The sequence below is a fragment of the Protomyctophum parallelum genome (genome assembly GCF_964188405.1).
Source record: "Protomyctophum parallelum genome assembly, chromosome: 5".
NCBI classification, from domain to species: domain Eukaryota; kingdom Metazoa; phylum Chordata; class Actinopteri; order Myctophiformes; family Myctophidae; genus Protomyctophum; species Protomyctophum parallelum.
The window spans coordinates 9,306,406-9,327,132 of record NC_139702.1 but is presented as its reverse complement, the minus strand read 5'-3'; the positions used below and the strand labels follow the sequence as shown (position 1 = coordinate 9,327,132).

At 46.4% G+C, this 20,727-nt stretch overlaps 1 protein-coding gene across 1 annotated transcript in view; it reads left to right on the top strand.

The window, feature by feature from the left end:
• The first annotated feature begins 1,519 nt into the window (after nt 1–1,519).
• LOC310858439 (sodium/potassium/calcium exchanger 3-like) overlaps nt 1,520–20,727 on the top strand; it is a 105,028-nt gene continuing 85,820 nt past the window's right edge. The window contains exons 1-2 of the mRNA XM_083764547.1: nt 1,520–2,149; nt 7,420–7,557. Coding sequence (XP_083620673.1) covers nt 1,945–2,149; nt 7,420–7,557 — 343 coding nt within the window. The 5' untranslated portion in view covers nt 1,520–1,944. The remainder of the gene's footprint in view (nt 2,150–7,419; nt 7,558–20,727) is intronic.

Sequence of the window (20,727 nt, the reverse complement as noted above, 5' to 3'; positions counted from 1 at the left end):
ACTGGCTATGGAAAAACAATTTAACTGGATTTAATTTGTTGCCCCCCCCCCCTCCCCTCCCCTCCTTCCTCTTCCTCCCTTCCCCTGGCCTTTTCTTTTCTTTTGTGTGCCTCGGAGACGTTGGGAATTCATCTTGTTTAGTAACTCCGTGGCCAGTTCAAGTTTCCTCTGTAAGCTAGGCCAGGTTTCAGGGCAGCCTTTAGACCTATACGTCTGGATTGACATGGGTCTCTGCTCGCCATATGTGGACCTTCATCATGGTGCTGTTGCGGCTGTCGTATAAAAGAAAAAAAGGAAACAACAACCTTGTTTGAAAGGTTGTTCAGGGCGTTATATTCTCTCTAAATGTGCTGCTTGGCTACGCTCCCCTCACTCTACTCTCCCTTTCTTATCTTCTGCTTATTGGGCCCATGTATGCCTCAAAGGGTTAAAGAAGCACAGTGAAACCAGTTGCCTGGAGCCCTGACCACTTTTTCCATTCTTGCTGGAAAGTTTCCAGAGCTATTTATGTGAAAACCTCAAGCTTGACAATCAAGAAACGCACTTGGTTGCAAATAAAGTATTGCCCATTATCTGCAAAGCACTGTTTCACTTCAATATGGTGCACATGCAGCAACTCGGGGATTGGAGAATGTGTACAGGAAAATGTATTTAGGTTACTGGATTAATGTCAGAATACAAAACACGGTAACAAGCAAGGGTCTAAATCTGTAGCCTTACTTTGAAGGACCAGACACATACAGTAGAATCTATGCCGATAGCATTGTGAGTGACATTGGAAAAGACAACCAAGATGCTAATCATGGATGTCAGAAGAAAACCTTTACTCATAGGATGTTTAATATGATTGCCAAACTTTATTTGTTTCTTTAGGAATTTGCATATATATATCACTTCTATTTCAGGTGTTTACCTTGGTGAATTGTCAAAGACATTTTATTCAGCATTTGGTTATATTGATATTGCTGTAGTGTAAAGCAATAACATTGCTGAGCTATATTCCAATAGATAGCCTATCTTTATTGTCATTCGGCAGATCATAGAATGCAATCTTTGCTATATTGTTTGTTCAGTAGGGGTCTCCAAACCGAAAATACAGTTTCAGGAGATACCAATTTCATCCAAGCAGGAGGGAATGAACCATAGACACAGGATAAGTGAAATAGGAAGTGTTGAAACTTTGCAGAACACTGTAAAACCGAAGCTGACAAATGCAGTTCTCTGATTGGATGAAATTGGTGTCCCACCTGAAAATGCATTGGCTATTATCTGGCGACACGGGGAGACCCCTGGCTGTTACTGAACATAAACACTAGTAGAAGTCGACGATTAGGCAGTGGGCAACTGCGGGCACTATCAGTATCTAGATTAGAACTTTTCAACAAAAATCGCCGTGACAGGCAGAAATCAAGGGCGGCCGTTTCACCAAAGTGTCTACCCAGAAGAAGAGGGAAGTGAAAGAAGGGCGTGCATCTTTTTCGCTGAGCTGTAACAGTAATATTTTAACATCAGACAGCTTTCAGTTATGAATATGATTCCCCCCCCCCTCTCTCTCTCTCTCTCTCTCTCTCTCTCTCCAAACTCGTGTAGCGCGTGAGCTGACACTGAACTGAGTCTCAGAGTCTGACGCATCCATGGAGCAGTAGCCGCTCTCCACCTAAACTATTGCAACAAAACATCATCTTTTTATTTTTTATTTTAAAATAAATAAAACATGACATAAGGAGACAGTCTTTGGTTGGCACCATCAACGAAAACAATCCGTCCAGCCAGCGCCAGCCAACATCTCGCCACTCGTAACATTCCAGCGGTGCCGGTTTGTAACTTTTACAACCCGTTCCCTTTACTACTTTTTTTTTTTCAAATCGCTTTCGGGACGGAGAAAGAAGAGCCCGGTCTCCCTGAAGAAGAGGAGGAGGTTGCTCATTTTGGACCGCGTGCTGCATGGATGTGGAGGAGGCGACACAGAGGATGATGTCTGGACCCAGTATCCGACTCCGGAATCAGCCGACACCACTTGTGATGCTGAACCAGAAGAAGATCAAAGCTAGACGGAAAAAGCGAAAAGAGTTGGTTTTGATCCAGATATGTTTGTTCGGAGGCTTACTGCTGCTGGTGAAGGGCTTTTCCTACCTAGCGGAAAATTCAGGTGAGGAGGATTTAGTTATAGCCCCACTGTAGGGAGAAAGAATACCAAAGAAAGGATGAATATAGCAGCTTTACCCAGCAGGTTGTTTTAGCGCTGCTTTGTAACGATTCTCCTTGTTTTGACTCCCGTTGGTTTAAGGCCAGTGGTTCTCAAAAGTAGAGGCAAGCCTACAAAGATCCGCGTCATTGAGTGGGTTCCAGGCGGTCCCCAACAACATTAGTTATATAGTTAGCCAGGCATCAACATTAAGTATAACCACGTTATCCCAATTTCATAATTTGGCTATTTTCAAAAAAATGTAGAATAATTTAATTAGGCTTATTATCAATTTGTGGTCCTTTACATAGAAATAGTTTGAGAACCACTGGATTAGGCTGGCCATGTCTTCTTTATTCTAGGTATGAGCTCTTTTTTAGTTTTTTTGAGGGGCGCTAGCCTCTCCTATATGTCCAGCTTGTTGTGTGTGCTTTGTCCTACACAAACATTAAAATGCCAGTGACAATGAATGGACAATTTTGAGTGTTCGTGTAAACACAAATATGCATATAAACACAAACATTGATGACAACGGTGAGGACGCAAATTGCGATTGGCCGGAATGAGATGATGATGTATGATGATTTACGATGATAAGAGCGCCCCTCACTTCACACGGGTGTGATTTATTTATGTGGGGTCTACTAATTTTAGATATTAAAGCCTGTCACACAGGCTATAGATTGTGTTAAGAAGTAAAAATCAAAGTCATTTAAGTACCTTTTAAATCTGTAAAATGTTATAGAAAAGTAATACGGTATAACATTTTAGTGTATTGGGGCGGCAGTGGCTCAGGGGTAGAGTGGCTGCTAGTTTGATCCCTGTGGGCTCCCCCAGAGTCAGTGTCGAAGTGTCCTTGAGCAAGACTCTAAACCCCTAATTGCTCCAGATGAGCAGGTTGTTGGTGCCTTGCATGGTTTCCGCCCACATCAGTGTCTGAATGTGATTGGGTGAATCTAATGCACAGTCTATGTAAAGCGCCTTGGATAAAAGGAGCTATATATAAATGCACCATTTCATAGTTGTACACTCAAAGTAGACTTTAAGCCTCATACACAAAGACTTCAATGCAACCAGGGCTTCCATAGTAAGTGAAGCACAGCCAGGTCTATACTGTGGGTCTGTGTGACGGGGGATTCATTTGAGCCTGAACTAACTGAACCTATTCTTGGCAGAGGGAAGCAGAGGCTCCTGTATATATACACGGCTCAGGTGCTTTCGCTGCAGAGCAGTGAAACCAGGCCAGAATGCCCCAGGGTATTCACTTCCCTGGGTTACCGCAAAGCAGTCCACCATCCCTCCACTCAGACACAATCTCTGTCTCTGTCCCATTCTCTCTCTCTCTCCCTGTCACACTGACTCTCTGCATATATCTGTCTGTCTCTGTCTCTCTCTCTCTGTCTCTCTCTCTCTGTCTCTCTCTCTCTCTCTCTCTCTCTCTCTCTCTCTCCATCCCTGTCCCCTGAATCACCACTAGAGGCACACTGTGGCTAAATTGCGTCAGCATCAGCTAAAGAGAGATGTCATATTTATCACATTTCACGGGCAGAAGGTCTGCATGAATATTCATGTACACTCATTACTGTTGTGCATCATCACATCAGTATATAATTTCCATCCCCCCCCCCCGCCCCCCTCTCTCTCTCTCCCCCACCCCCCACTGAATATCCTGGTTACTAGGAAATGCAACAGGATTGTTGCACTCTGCGTGTGCTCAGATTCAGAAGAACGCGAGGCGACACCATGTCGTGCTAATGCATTTTCGTTGTCCCCATTGTGCTCTTTGCTAACTCTTAATCAGTGTGCCATCAGTGTGCCGGGATATCAATTGAAGTTGATTATTTATGATGCCCCTTAATGAAGTTCTGCTGAAGCTTGATGTTGTGCGCGGCGCTGGAAGTGGAGCACTCACCGCTGCCTAGCGCAGGGCCACATTAATCACGACTCACTCTTTCTCTGCTCACACCAGCAAGAGACGAGGAGTGTGTGTGTGAGAGAGAGAGAGAGAGAGAGAGAGAGAGAGAGAGAGAGAGATGCAAAGCAGAATGTTGGGATGCAGAATTTGAGGCTTTGCCAACTGTCCCTTTGATATAAGAAACCGGTCCTTACTGTATAGCAGTCCTTAGAACTGATAAGGGACACTTACTTTTGGGAATCAATCAATGACGCACATCGTACAAGTTCAAACAGTTGTAGGCTATATCTGCAATGTGTGGCTAATGGATCCAGAACATGGATGCTGGGGGTTCAAGTGGTTAATACATAAAAAAAATCACACCCATGTGAAGTGAGGGGGGGCTCTTATCGTCTCACAAACATTAGATTTCTCTTTATTGTCTATGGCGTTTTCTTAAACAAACATTGTTGAAAAACAAACATTAAAGCCATGTATAGGAGCCCTCAATAATACAAAAACTGTATACATACCATAGATACATACACAACGTATTGTGAAATTGTATCTTTTTCTGGACGTCCCTTATTTTTGAGGGTCGCTAGCCCCTCCTATGCCCAGCGTTGTGTGTTTGTGTGTACCATGGTTTGATTGATTTGATTGGAATGATAAGAGCGCCTGCCTCAGTGCTCACTTCACACAAGTGTGATCTTTCTAGAAAATAATGGAAACCTGGAAATTGATTTCCAACTGGTTGGCAACCCTATGCAGAACTCACTCTAACTGCTGTGTGTTGTACATGGCGATGCAAGGTTGAGAATGCACTTATTGAACACTATTTACTTGGCTTTCTAATTTCTTTCCCCAAAAGATATATGGATTCTGATAGCCGATCCACAAGCCCAAAACTGTGCATCGGCTATTTCTGTCGCGCCAAAGTGTGTCTTACATAATGTGGTGCGCTTCTTTTCCCTGTCCTAGCTGTATGTACCATGTGTTGGCTCCCACAATGTCTGTTTCCTCGCCACCAATTCCAATGTGCCTGTCTGAGACAGACAAGCCCCGCCAGCCTCATCCTTCCCTCTCTCTGACAGTGTCTGTGACCCGCGGGAGGCCCCGGGCCCCCCGGTAGAGGTCCTCGCTTGTGATGTGACACCAAGTGCCATTCGTAGCATTCTTGTGTAGACACCATCCCAGGGCCTGTGCTGTTTAGCATGTAGATCAGCTACATTGTCACTATTTTCTTTTCATTATTGTCTCTTTATTTAGCCCATTCTGACCGGGCACCCATTTTGGTGTCGGCATCATGTTATGCTTTAGCTATTGAAAAATAGCAGATCTACAAGCTCATATCGCGCCACCAAGTGGCGTGATACGAGCTTGTAGGTCTGCTATTTTTGAATAATCGAAGAACGACTGACATTTTTAGAATCTGATCTCAGGTCAGAATGGGTTAATCAGACCAGTGTGTGTGTGTGTCCAGTGAAAACCTCGTATGAATCTGATCTCAGGTCAGAATGGGTTAGAATACTAGAGCGGTGCCCGTTGGAGCCTCTACAGCGGTGCCCGGTAGGCACTGGCCTACTTGGAACGATGGAAGTTGGAAATTAATGCCCCAACCAGATATTATGTCTGTGTCCCTTTTTTAACCCATTCTGACCTGAGATCAGATTCATACGAGGTTTCCACTGGACACACACTGGTCTGATTAACCCATTCTGACCTGAGATCAAATTTAAAAAAATGTCAGTCGTTTTTCGATTTTTCAATAGCTAAAGCATAACATGATGCTAACACCAAAATGGGTGCCCGGTCAGAATGGGTTAAAAGATTTGTTCTCGGCTTTTATGCCTTTATTGATAGTTTGAAGCGAAGATAGACAGTAAAGAGGGAGAGAGAGAGAAGGGGAGAGACATGCAGCAAAGGTCGTCATGAACGGGACTCGAACACGTGACACGCTGTCAGACCACAAAGCCTATATGTGGCATGCGCCTGGACCACTCGGCCAGCGGGCGCCCGTCTGTGTCCCTTTTATGCCCATATATGGAGTTCTTTGTCAGGCAATGCCCTAATATGGAGTCTATGCAGACGTCAGAATTATGTCAGAATAGGCCAGCTCCATTATAATATATGGAGCTGGCCTATTACATACATAAAATTAAAGGAAAAGAAAAACAATAATAGAAATAATAAGGCGATGTATATTCATGGGAATTCAAATACAGTTCATATAATAGTCTGCTCAGTTTCCAATTAGACAGTGCCTCCAGTGTGCGGCGCCTCCCACTTATCCCTGCATTTCAACAAATAGTTGTCTACTTTGTTAAGAAGTCTGAAAGACAGTTTTTTCCAACGCTGCCACTTGACCAAGTTGACTAAACCAAACATTCACAGAGGGGGCCAGAAGGAGCCCTCCACTCACACACGACTTGGTGCATTTATAGTTAGATGTTTTAACTCCTGGTCTGTCCGTCTGTCGGTGTGTGTGTGTGTGTGTGTGTGTGTGTGTGTGTGTGTGTGTGTGTGTGTCCGTCATAAACATAACGCGTGTCTCCTACTAGGTTATGACCTGACCTCGGGTCAGTCGGTGTGTGTGTGTGTGTGTGTGTGTGTGTGTGTGTGTGTGTCAGTCATAAACAACGCGTGTCTCCTCCTAGGTTATGACCTGACCTCGGGTCAGTCGGTGTGTGTGTGTGTGTGTGTGTGTGTGTGTCCGTCATAAACATAACGCGTGTCTCCTCCTAGGTTATGACCTGACCTCGGGTCAGTCGGTGTGTGTGTGTGTGTGTGTGTGTGTGTGTCAGTCATAAACATAACGCGTGTCTCCTCCTAGGTTATGACCTGACCTCGGGTCAGTGTGTGTGTGTGTGTGTGTCAGTCATAAACGTAACGCGTGTCTCCTCCTAGGTTATGACCTGACCTCGGGTCAGTGTGTGTGTGTGTGTGTGTGTGTGTGTGTGTGTGTCAGTCATAAACGTAACGCGTGTCTCCTCCTAGGTTATGACCTGACCTCGGGTCAGTCGGTGTGTGTGTGTGTGTGTGTGTGTGTGTGTGTGTGTGTGTGTGTGTGTGTGTGTGTGTGTGTGTGTGTGTTGTGTGTGTGTGTGTGTGTGTGTGTGTGTGTGTGTGTGTGTGTGTGTGTCAGTCATAAACTTAACGCGTGTCTCCTCCTAGGTTATGACCTGACCTCGGGTCAGTGTGTGTGTGTGTGTGTGTGTGTGTGTCAGTCATAAACTTAACGCGTGTCTCCTCCTAGGTTATGACCTGACCTCGGGTCAGTGTGTGTGTGTGTGTGTGTGTGTGTGTGTCAGTCATAAACTTAACGCGTGTCTCCTCCTAGGTTATGACCTGACCTCGGGTCAGTCGGCGCTGGGCGGGCAGAGCTGGGGAGGAAGGAGGCTCCTGCAGGAGGCCGACAACAGTAGCATGGAGGAGGAGGAGGAGGGGGGGAGAGAGGAGAAGAACTGCACCGCACCAGGTAAGGCCCCAGAAGGCTGGATTTACAGATAAAAACAAAGTCAAACAATAACAAATGGATATATATTTAACCCATTAACCCATTTTGACCTGAGATCAGATTCTAAAAATGTCTTCTACATCCTGACAGTTTTCAGAAAAACTTTTTCAAAAATAGCAGACCTACAAGCTCGTACCGCGCCACTCGGTGGCGCGCTATTAGCTTGTAGATCTGCTATTTTTCAATGGCTAAAGCATAACATAATGCTAACACCAAAAGGGGTTCCCGCCCAGAATGGGTGAGGAAGATTCTACAAATGCCTTCTAAATCAGTAGTTGTCATACTTTCAACGCTTTTCCTGAATGTAAAAAAATAGAAGATGCAGACACGGTGGCGCAGTCGGTAGTGCGGTTCGCCTCACAGTTAGAAGGTCCTGGGTTCGATTCCCGCTCGGGACGCTGTGGGCGCTGGGGACGTGTTCTCTCCTCCGCGTCATCAGTGCCCATACCCTAGGCGGGGTTGGCGAAAGGTCCCTTCTGTGTGGAGTTGGCATGTTCTCCCCGTGTCCCCTAGGGTAGGTATACCCTCACAAAAAACATGCTGGGGTCAGGTGATTTCCCATGAGCACATGCTACAGCCTGCCACCGCACCACAGGCATTCTGGCTGCCTCAGCGATTCTCACATTTTGGTCTCCATCACACTTTTAGGATCCTTCTGTCAACTGTCACCCACCCACCCACCCTCTCTCTCGCTCTCTCTCTCTCTCTCTCTCTCGCACACACACACACACACACACACACACACACACACACACACACACACACACACACACACACACACACACACACACACACACATATACACACACACACACACACACATACACACACTATGTTTCTCACATGCTCTCTCACCCCCCCCCCCCCCCCCCCCCCCACACACACACCCCCCACCACACTCTCATTTTCCACCATGTCTGAAAAATATCTTGTTTCCATGACGACCTTTTATCTTATCATCAACGAATGACGTGATGTTTGAATAGCTCAAGGGTACGTAGCACTCAGGGATGCTTGAAGGCCTGTGTCTGTGTGTGTGTGTGTGTGTGTGTGTGTGTGTGTGTGTGTGTGTGTGTGTATGTATGCGTGCATGTGCGTGTGTGTGTGCGTGTCTGTGTTCAGAAGCAAAACCCTCTTTAAGTGTGCTGTTCTTCACCAGAGACGTACTGTAGGTGACAACCGTGACGACCACTGGTACAAATCTATGGCTGACCAAATCCTACAGTTTACCGTCACCTCAGTTTTAGACTTGATATCATTGTCTGTGATTTTGGATATTGTACTATTGTGATATGGCATAAGTCTTCTATAGAAAATATATAAATATCGGATTGGGGAAAATACTCAAAATCAAACGATCGGAATTGGATCGGAAGCAAAACTGTGAATGGACAGAACAGGTTGACTTTACATCACAACTGAGTTTACAGCCAGGCTGAACCGGATCGCTGCTTCACCACTATTAGGCAGGTTGCCCTGTCTAGAATTCACGACCTTTTCTCCAACCTTCACCTAGCAATGTCCAAAATGTGGAACGCCCTTCCAACAGTCATTAAGACATGCAAATCCATTGACTCCTTCAAAACCACTCTCAAAGGGCACCTACGGACGGCTGCAATTCCAAACTGTCCCCGTAAAATATGAATCCCCTTCACCCACCCCATTTTCCCCTCACCCTATGGCCCTCATTTTTCAATGCGGTGTACACCCAAATATGGGTGTACACAGCGTTGATAAATGAGGGCCTATGTTTTTTCCCTTTTTGCCTCTATGCTTTCCTGTTTTTGGCTATACAGAAGTATTTGTACCTCTAAATGTTTTGATGAATTGAAAACGGTGGGCCTTCTTGTAAACAAGTGTAATGCTTTTATGGTGTCGTCCACTCACAGTTAACAGTTTTTGTATTGAGTTTTGCTTGAAATGTACTGTAATGCTGCAAACTGTTAATCAATCAATCAATCAATCAATCAATCAATCAATCAATGCAAATCACTTAGTGAACTCAATGAGAAAATAGTTTACTTTGTAAAGTGTTTGGGACTGAACACCCACAGCACCAGAACCAGAGACATTATTTTCCAGTCCAAACAGGACTGAACACCCACAGCACCAGAACCAGAGACATTATTTTCCAGTCCAAACAGGACTGAACACCCACAGCACCAGAACCAGAGACATTATTTTCCAGTCCAAACAGGAGGGTGGGTTTGGCGTTCCAAACTGTATAACGCCACAAGGCTGGCTCACTTGATACACATGCTAAATAATGATGACAAGACAGTCCGTTTGTAGACATGAAAAGTGCCTTGGCAAGAGAGGGCGAGTATCTCCCTACACTGGGTTCCACCTGACTGGGACACTGTAGCCCAGTGGCGTGCACAGACATTTAGAGGGGCAGGTGCTCAAGTGAAAATAAGGGCACCTTGTGCAGTGCATTTTGGGGCGGGAAGTTGGGAACCCATTTTGGTGCTTTAGCTATTGAAAAATAGCAGATCTACAAGCTCATAGCGCGCCACCGAGTGGTCGCGCTACGAGCTTGTAGGTCTGCTATTTTTTTTTTATCGAAGAACCACTTGACATAGAAACATAGCTTTAGATTGTGGGGGCCTAAATAATATAGTAGAAGCGTTTTTTTATCAAGATTTGATCAATGTCACCGCATGGTCCACACACTACAAATTAAAAAGAGAACTTTTTTTTTTTAAGAGCAAAATTGCCAAAAGGGCAGGTGGTGCTCTAGCACCCCCTAGTGTCTATCTGTGCACGCCACTGCTGTAGCCATTTCTGAGAACCAACTGTTTGATCTCAGTAAGGGCTACCGCTATTGGTGTAGATTAGAACATCAATTATCCAGGGCTCCAGACTAACCTTTTTCACCAACGTCCCGGAAACCGCCCCAAAATACAATTTGAACCGTTCCAAAGTGAATGTATACAGTCCCGATTTATATGTTTATTTATTTTCGATGATTTTGATGTCATTCTAAACCATTCGCACTCGTGAGGGCAGAAAACACAACAGTTAATGTATTTAAAGCATTGCTTTTGAAAGCGGCAAGGAATCATAATAGGTATCAAGGTATCATAATAATCCTTGATTATTATTATTGCATTAATCCTTGAAGTAAATGCTTTCTTCAGAATCTTTAGATCTGCCCCAGAAGGGAAACCAAAATGTTTGGAGGGGTCGCCATGCAGTTTCATTTCTGAATATATGCAAAGTAGTGACAATCTGAATAAAAAAATAAATCCAAGTTAATATTTCAATAAAAGCACAATCACAATACAGAATATTTAGGTAATTAGTAGGTAACGGTTTACGGATGCACACATCTGCGTGTGTGGCACTGAAAACTCCACAGATTTATGGATGTGATTTGGGTGTCTGGTTTAATCTTCACTGACACATAGGGCTGATCAATGCACAGCATCAACTTGCCCACTGTGAGCTTCTCACTGGCGGGTCGAAGTTGTCAGTGTGGGGTGTTATAGGGTAACACCCCCGGTGTGTGATATCTTTTTATGGATCTTAATATCTTACCAACAGCAGGATGCTGCGTTGATCCATCCACCGTCCACAGTATTAATTTGTGACAGTTTCCTTACATATGGTTCTTCTCCCTGTATTGTTTCCTCTTCAAATAACGCAGCATCTTTCTGACTGCTACATGAGGGTACATGAGGGTACAGACAGGGTACTGACTGGGTACTGACTGCTACATGAGGGTACATGAGGGTACAGACAGGGTACTGACTGGGTACTGACTGCTACATGAGGGTACAGACAGGGTACTGACTGGGTACTGACTGCTACATGAGGGTACATGAGGGTACAGACAGGGTACTGACTGGGTACTGACTGCTACATGAGGGTACATGAGGGTACTGACTGGGTACTGACTGGGTACTGACTGCTACATGAGGGTACATGAGGGTACAGACAGGGTACTGACTGGGTACTGACTGGGTACTGACTGGGTACTGACTGGGTACTGACTGCTACATGAGGGTACATGAGGGTACAGACAGGATACTGACTGGGTACTGACTGCTACATGAGGGTACATGAGGGTACTGACTGGGTACTGACTGGGTACTGACTGCTACATGAGGGTACATGAGGGTACAGACAGGGTACTGACTGGGTACTGACTGGGTACTGACTGCTACATGAGGGTACATGAGGGTACAGACAGGGTACTGACTGGGTACTGACTGGGTACTGACTGGGTACTGACTGCTACATGAGGGTACATGAGGGTACAGACAGGATACTGACTGGGTACTGACTGCTACATGAGGGTACATGAGGGTACTGACTGGGTACTGACTGCTACATGAGGGTACATGAGGGTACAGACAGGGTACTGACTGGGTACTGACTGGGTACAGACAGGGTACTGACTGCTACATGAGGGTACATGAGGGTACATGAGGGTACAGACAGGACACTGACTGGGTACTGACTGGGTACTGACTGGGTACTGACTGCTACATGAGGGTACAGACAGGATACTGACTGGGTACTGACTGGGTACTGACTGGGTACTGACTGGGTACTGACTGCTACATGAGGGTACATGAGGGTACATGAGGGTACAGACAGGACACTGACTGGGTACTGACTGGGTACTGACTGGGTACTGACTGCTACATGAGGGTACAGACAGGGTACTGACTGGGTACTGACTGCTACATGAGGGTACATGAGGGTACAGACAGGATACTGACAGGGTACTGACTGGGTACTGACTGCTACATGAGGGTACATGAGGGTACAGACAGGGTACTGACTGGGTACTGACTGCTACATGAGGGTACAGACAGGGTACTGACTGGGTACTGACTGCTACATGAGGGTACATGAGGGTACAGACAGGGTACTGACTGGGTACTGACTGCTACATGAGGGTACAGACAGGGTACTGACTGGGTACTGACTGCTACATGAGGGTACATGAGGGTACATGAGGGTACAGACAGGATACTGACTGGGTACTGACTGCTACATGAGGGTACATGAGGGTACAGACAGGACACTGACTGGGTACTGACTGCTACATGAGGGTACAGACAGGACACTGACTGGGTACTGACTGGGTACTGACTGGGTACTGACTGGGTACTGACAGGGTACTGACTGGGTACTGACTGCTACATGAGGGTACATGAGGGTACAGACAGGACACTGACTGGGTACTGACTGCTACATGAGGGTACATGAGGGTACAGACTGGGTACTGACTGGGTACTGACTGCTACATGAGGGTACAGACAGGATACTGACTGGGTACTGACTGCTACATGAGGGTACAGACAGGGTACTGACTGGGTACTGACTGCTACATGAGGGTACATGAGGGTACAGACAGGACACTGACTGGGTACTGACTGCTACATGAGGGTACAGACAGGGTACTGACTGGGTACTGACTGGGTACTGACTGCTACATGAGGGTACAGACAGGGTACTGACTGGGTACTGACTGCTACATGAGGGTACATGAGGGTACAGACAGGGTACTGACTGGGTACTGACTGGGTACTGACTGCTACATGAGGGTACAGACAGGGTACTGACTGGGTACTGACTGCTACATGAGGGTACAGACAGGGTACTGACTGGGTACTGACTGCTACATGAGGGTACATGAGGGTACAGACAGGGTACTGACTGGGTACTGACTGCTACATGAGGGTACATGAGGGTACAGACAGGATACTGACTGGGTACTGACTGCTACATGAGGGTACATGAGGGTACAGACAGGGTACTGACTGGGTACTGACTGCTACATGAGGGTACATGAGGGTACAGACAGGATACTGACTGGGTACTGACTGCTACATGAGGGTACAGACAGGGTACTGACTGGGTACTGACTGCTACATGAGGGTACAGACAGGGTACTGACTGGGTACTGACTGGGTACTGACTGCTACATGAGGGTACAGACAGGGTACTGACTGGGTACTGACTGCTACATGAGGGTACAGACAGGGTACTGACTGGGTACTGACTGGGTACTGACTGCTACATGAGGGTACATGAGGGTACAGACAGGGTACTGACTGGGTACTGACTGGGTACTGACTGCTACATGAGGGTACAGACAGGGTACTGACTGGGTACTGACTGGGTACTGACTGCTACATGAGGGTACAGACAGGGTACTGACTGGGTACTGACTGCTACATGAGGGTACAGACAGGGTACTGACTGGGTACTGACTGGGTACTGACTGGGTACTGACTGCTACATGAGGGTACATGAGGGTACAGACAGGGTACTGACTGGGTACTGACAGGATACTGACTGGGTACTGACTGCTACATGAGGGTACATGAGGGTACAGACAGGGTACTGACTGGGTACTGGTGAATGTACATTGCTAGGCACGACAGAATTGTTGACCTAAGGACATAAGTTCATACAGTACGTTTCATCATCTGCCAAAATGTGTTTCAACCTCCATGTTGATGTACAATAAAGAAAATGTTGCCTTTTCACATGTCACAGCTAATACACCAGATGTTGTTGTTGTTGTTGTTGTTGATTTGGACAGTAGAGAAGTGACCAGTTTGGAAGTGTAATGTACATTTAACCACAGTCTGGAAGAGGCATTCCTTACCAAGGTACCAAGTACCAACGTCTTAAGGATGCTATTTTCCAGCTTGGTTACAAATGTAAACTTCTTGTGTTCATATTTGGAAGCCTCTGCAATGTCCATACATCAGCTGTGAGGGGCCTGCAGATTGCAGGAATGCCCAAGCCGAGAGCTGCTAAGGCATCGGCAATATTCTGTTCAGTGTCTGTGATTATTGGCAGTCGCCATGTAGGTAGTAGGCAATGCTTCCTAGACCCGTGATATGTATCCTGAAGCACTTGTTGAGTTTCCCGTGTGCGTGCGTGCGTGCGTGCGTGCGTGCGTGCGTGCGTGCGTGCGTGCGTGCGTGCGTGCGTGCGAGGGAGGGAGGGAGGGAGGGAGGGAGGGAGGGAGGGAGGGAGGGAGGGAGGGAGTGAGTGAGTGAGTGAGTGAGTGAGTGAGTGAGTGAGTGAGTGAGTGAGTGAGTGAGTGAGTGAGTGAGTGAGTGAGTGAGTGAGTGAGTGAGTGAGTGAGTGAGTGAGTGAGTGAGTGAGTGAGTGAGTGAGTGAGTGAGTGAGTGAGTGAGTGCGTTCGTGATATATATATACACCATAGACTGTAAAAAAAATATGGACAAAGCGTTCTCTGGGTCTGATATGGACGTAAAATGAAGCCAGTCAGTCCTTGTATTGTAAATCGCCATCTTTCTAGATCCGTTTGGGTCCAGCTGAGCCATTGGCTGGCCCAGACAACGAGGCGGGACTTCCCCCCTTCTTCTTCGTTGGTTTTTATTTTGACTCGAGTGGGATCCCGTTCATAGACTGTAACGGTAGCCACGCCCCTCAGAACATACGCGACTTTATGGTATTCTTTTTAATAAATGGGACCATAATTTTCCAAAAAGAATATTATGACATTAGAAATGAGACTTTAAACTAGTGACTGGAAGCAGAAAGTATTCATGACCATGTTTATTAAGGTAATACAGTCTAGGTGAAGTTGGGCCCAAATGGACCTCTATGGAGCTATGGGGTTTTTTGGGCCCAATGACAGCGCCACAACAGGCCATTATATGAACTTTCAGGAAATCCCGATTTCCTTAGTGGCTTCACAAAATATCTGTCTGACTGCCCCCCTGATATACACACACTTTATATGTATCATCGTAAATATCTACTTGTGTGAGCATTTGTGTAATTTGAGGATGTTAACATTAACAATAAAGAACACATTTGGCAATCATTTTGAAAAGCTCTCCTCAGTTGGTAGGTCAGTGTCTTGTAGTAGTAGTAGCAGTACAGTCCACACAACACACATAGACCCCTTTACATTGCATGCACAGTACACATACATTTAATTTGTATCTTTATTTGCATTCATATTTTACAAGACATTTCTTGAACACAATAGTGGATGCGCAAACTTGAAAAAAGCTCTACAACAAGTGCTTCAGGATACAAATCACGGGTACAGAAAGCATCGCCTTCTCCATATATGGCGACTGCCAATTATTGCACAGACACTGAACAGAATGTTGCCGATGCCTGATCAGCTCTCGGCTTGGGCATGCCTGCAATCTGCAGGCCCCTCACGACTGATTTGTGGACATTACCGAGGCTTCCAAATATGGAAAGTAGTTTACATTTGTAGCCAAGCTGTATAATAGCATCCTTAAGACGCTGGTACTTAAGCACACACACACACACACACACACGCACACACGCGCACACGCGCACACGCACACACATCAACCTATCTTTAACGACCCACCATGCTGCTTCTATTTTTAGAGGTATAGATGGAAGGAAATTTCATGTTCAGTCCAGTCGTAATTAGATGTGTGGTGGCCAGGCAGTGGGGGGGGGGGGGGGGGGGCTAACCACTTCAACCTAGTGTATTATACTCATGTTATTATAGGTGAAAATTGTTGCACAAATATATCATAGTGCCACCGAGTGGCCACCGTGGCGCGCGCCACCGTGGCGCCACCGTGGCGCGCGCCACCGTGGCGCGCGCGCTACGAGCTTGTAGGTCAGCTATTTTTGAAAAATCGTAAAAATGTGGTGCAAATCTTTGAATATATATTCTTTCAAAGTGAATGTTTTTAACTCGGGTCTAAATGGGTTAAAGGAGCACTTCACTCATTTTCAACCTCATATACTGCACTATAATTGATCCCCACCAGATGCTCATTATACGATGGCATATATATATATACTGTGTCTCCTCACCCTGCGTCTTCAGAAACCTGGCTGCCAGTGACATCATCGATGGGGATTCCAAGCCAATAGAAACGGCAGCCTTATAATACTCTTCCTGGAATGTTAGAATGCTGGAATCGAAGCCATGGTTTTTGTACATGGTATACAACATACATGGACCTGTATAACAGATATAGCAGACCTACAAGCTCGTATCGCGCCACCCGGTGGCGCGATATGAGCTTGTAGATCTGCTATTTTTCAATAGCTAAAGCATAACATGATGCCAACACCAAAATGGGTGCCCGGTCAGAATGGGATAAGGGTCCATTTGTACACTCTCTGAGTTACATCTTCACATGATTTGACAGTGTTCTAGTCTAGATTGGTGTTCCAGTATACTGTAGTTTAGTGAAATAATTCCCAACCTTTTTAATTTCAAGCGTCCCCAGTTTGATATGCATTAGCCCACGGACACACCCTTTGCTTCCCATTTGAACACTCTATGGTTGCTGACCCATAAGGCTCAATGTGGTTCTATATTTGCACTCTCTCAAGGAGAGATAGTGAGATCATTTTGCGACCAGCGACCTAAGTCGCGACGCATAGCTATAGGTCACAACGTATGTGTTGTCGCGAAATGATCTCGCCCCTCCTGCTCTCAAGTGTCAAAGACCCATACGTGTCCATTTGGACCCTTGGTGGTCCGTGGAGCCCACGTTGAGAACCAATGATGTTTGAATTTCTACCTGAAGCAAAGGGACTATCTGCCTCATAATGGAGGATGGGAGAGAGAGAGAGAGAGAGAGAGACGGGGGCGGGGGGTGGGTTCTTTCATGAGCTCATTAAGCAAAGTGGACGTCATCAATCTCCTCATTCACCGGCCCAAGGTCACTGCCCAAGGTCACTGCCCAAGGTCACTGCTGTTAGGAGGGAGGGGTCAGGGTTCGTATTTTGCTGTGCCTATTATAGCTGCTCCTCTCCTCTCCTCTCCTCTCCTCTCCTCTCCTCTCCTCTCCTCTCCTCTCCTCTCCTCTCCTCTCCTCTCCTCTCCTCTCCTCTCCTCTCCTCTCCTCTCCTCTCCTCTCCTCTCCTCTCCTCTCCTCTCCTCTCCTCTCCTCTCCCCTCCTCTCCTCTCCTCTCCTCTCCTCTCCTCTCCTCTCCCTCCCCTCCTCTCCTCTCCTCTCCTCTGCCTCCCCTGCCCCTGCTAATTTTACACCTGCTGCTTCTGTGCCTTTGCCCCCCCGAGCCTCTGGAGGACTTGGACTTTTTCCTTTTTTTCCTTTTTCCTTTTTTTCTATATCACCTCTGTTATAGGAGAGAAAGCGCACGCTGTGTCCTGCCCTGTGGCGGAGAAAGTACTTGAGTCACAGTAGAGGTACTCCTGGTCAAATATTACTCAGTTACAAGTGCATGTTGCTCTGTCAAATGTGTGCAAAGTACAGCAGTTAACGAGCAAATCGGCTATTTCTGAGGGGCGCTAGCCCGTCCTATATACAGCTCTAATGTTTGTTTTTCAACGCTGCTTATTTAAGAAAACGCGGCCTCATAGACAATAACCCATTCTGACCTGAGATCAGATTCTAAAAATGTCTTCTACATCCTGACAGCTTTCTGAAAAAGCTATGTTTCTATGTCAGTGGTTCTTCGATTTTTCTAAAATAGCAGACCTACAGGCTATGAGCTTGTAGATCTGCTATTTTTCAATAGCTAAAGCATAACATAATGCTAACACCAAAAGGGGTTCCCGCCCCAAAATGGGATAAAGAGATTTGTGTAAAACTCCTGGTTTTTGTCCTAAATTCCCATTGACAATGAATGGACAATGTACGTCATATGTGTCTGAGCAAATGGACATGTTACGTCATGAGGATGTACGACGATGATAAGAGCGCCCCTCACTTCACACGGGTGTGATTTATTTTGTATTATTAGTGTGATTAGCAGATTGCTATAGGCAATAATGAACTTTATTTGTATAGCACCTCTCATACAGAGTTGCAGTTCAAAGTGCGTCACAGGCAGGATAGAAATCAAATGCCCAGCTTTCTGTGGTTGTCATGTGTACCCCATTGCGATGATTTGATTTGGCTGAGGATTGAGGATAAAAAGCCCGGATTGGGCTTGAGGACTTGATGTCTGGTGACCACTGATGAGGTATGATGATAAGAACGCCCCTCACTTCACACAGGTGTGATTTTTACTATGTCCAGCTTCTTGTGTGTGTGTGCACAAACTTTGTCCTACACAAACATTAAAATGCCATTGACTGACAATGAATGGACAATGCCCTTTTGATTGTTTTCTTGATTTGGGATGTGATGTCGAGATCTGAGTCAAGTAGGACTCCGACGGGCTGGTTACTGTCCCCGTGATGCGTTCAGAAGTTCATCCCTTCTCGTCTTTGGGCCTACCTGTAGCACCTCTGTTTTGTTTTCCTTTGATATTAGTACGTTTGCGTTCTTCCTGCAGTCAGTTATATCAGTGAGGCAGGAGTTGAGTGGGGGTCACTGCATCTGTGTTGTGTGGTTCTACGGATGTGTAGAATATTGTGTATCATCTGCATATGAGTGGAAATTGACGTTGTGTTTCCTGATGGTGTCTCCCAAGGGGAGCATATATAGAGAGAGCAGTATAGGGGAGGCAATTACTCCCTTGAGCGACACCAAAGGGATGTTTGCCAGACACACTGTCCCCCAGGCAAACACACACTATCCCCCAGGCAATAGCAGACCTACAAGCTCGTAGCGCGACACTCGGTGGCGTGCTATGAGCTTGTAGATCTGCTATTTTTCAATAGCTAAACATAACATAATGCGAACACCAAAAGGGGTTCCCGCCCAAAATGGGTTAAGTTGATTGAGTATAGAGCGTCGCAGTCCCTCCCCCTTTCAGAACAACGAGTGGCCCAGGAAATGAATCCCAATTCATTTTCCCATAGGCATTTCTTAACGTATTTATTTAAAGACCTTTTAAGCGTCGTACGAAGCCAACTCTTGTCGTGACAAATCATGACAACACACACAATATTTTCGGGCCAAACAAAGAATTAGAAAGTAGAAAAAAACGGCAGGTTACAACACTTTTTGTTGTTGTTTTTCTTCTTTGTAATTATTTGTTTGGTCCAAAATATTGTGTGTGTTGTCATGATTTGTCACGACAAGAGTTGGCTTCATACGACGCTTAAAAGGTCTTTAAATAAATACTTTCTGAAATGCATTGGGATTCATTTCCTGGGCCACTCGTCGTTCTGAAAGGGGGAGGGACTGCGACGCTCTATAGTAACATGTTGATGGAAATTGTGCCGTCTTAGTATGAGCATTAGTGAGGACCAATTACAATGACAATATCACAATCAAATATATCAGCCATAGTCAGCACTCTTGACTCTGCTTGACCAGAATTGACCATTTGCAGACCATGTTTACATCAGAGTTTGGAAGCACTCATTTTCAGGCAATCAAGGGCTCCCCTTCCCCAGTACAGCTACAGAGATGGCTCCCCTTCCCCAGTACAGCTACAGAGATGGCTCCCCTTCCCCAATACAGCTACAGAGATGGCTCCCCTTCCCCAGTACAGCTACAGAGATGGCTCCCCTTCCCCAGTACAGCTACAGAGATGGCTCCCCTTCCCCAATACAGCTACAGAGATGGCTCCCCTTCCCCAGTACAGCTACAGAGATGGCTCCCCTTCCCCAGTACAGCTACAGAGATGGCTCCCCTTCCCCAGTACAGCTACAGAGATGGCTCCCCTTCCCCAGTACAGCTACAGAGATGGGCTCCCCTTCCCCAGTACAGCTACAGAGATGGCTCCCCTTCCCCAGTACAGCTACAGAGATGGCTCCCCTTCCCCAGTACAGCTACAGAGATGGCTCCCCTTCCCCAGTACAGCTACAGAGATGGGCTCCCCTTCCCCAGTACAGCTACAGAGATGGCTCCCCTTCCCCAGTACAGCTACAGAGATGGCTCCCCTTCCCCAGTACAGCTACAGAGATGCTCCCCTTCCCCAGTACAGCTACAGAGATGGGCTCCCCTTCCCCAGTACAGCTACAGAGATGCTCCCCTTCCCCAGTACAGCTACAGAGATGCTCCCCTTCCCCAGTACAGCTACAGAGATGGGCTCCCCTTCCCCAGTACAGCTACAGAGATGGCTCCCCTTCCCCAGTACAGCTACAGAGATGCTCCCCTTCCCCAGTACAGCTACAGAGATGGGCTCCCCTTCCCCAGTACAGCTACAGAGATGCTCCCCTTCCCCAGTACAGCTACAGAGATGCTCCCCTTCCCCAGTACAGCTACAGAGATGCTCCCCTTCCCCAGTACAGCTACAGAGATGGGCTCCCCTTCC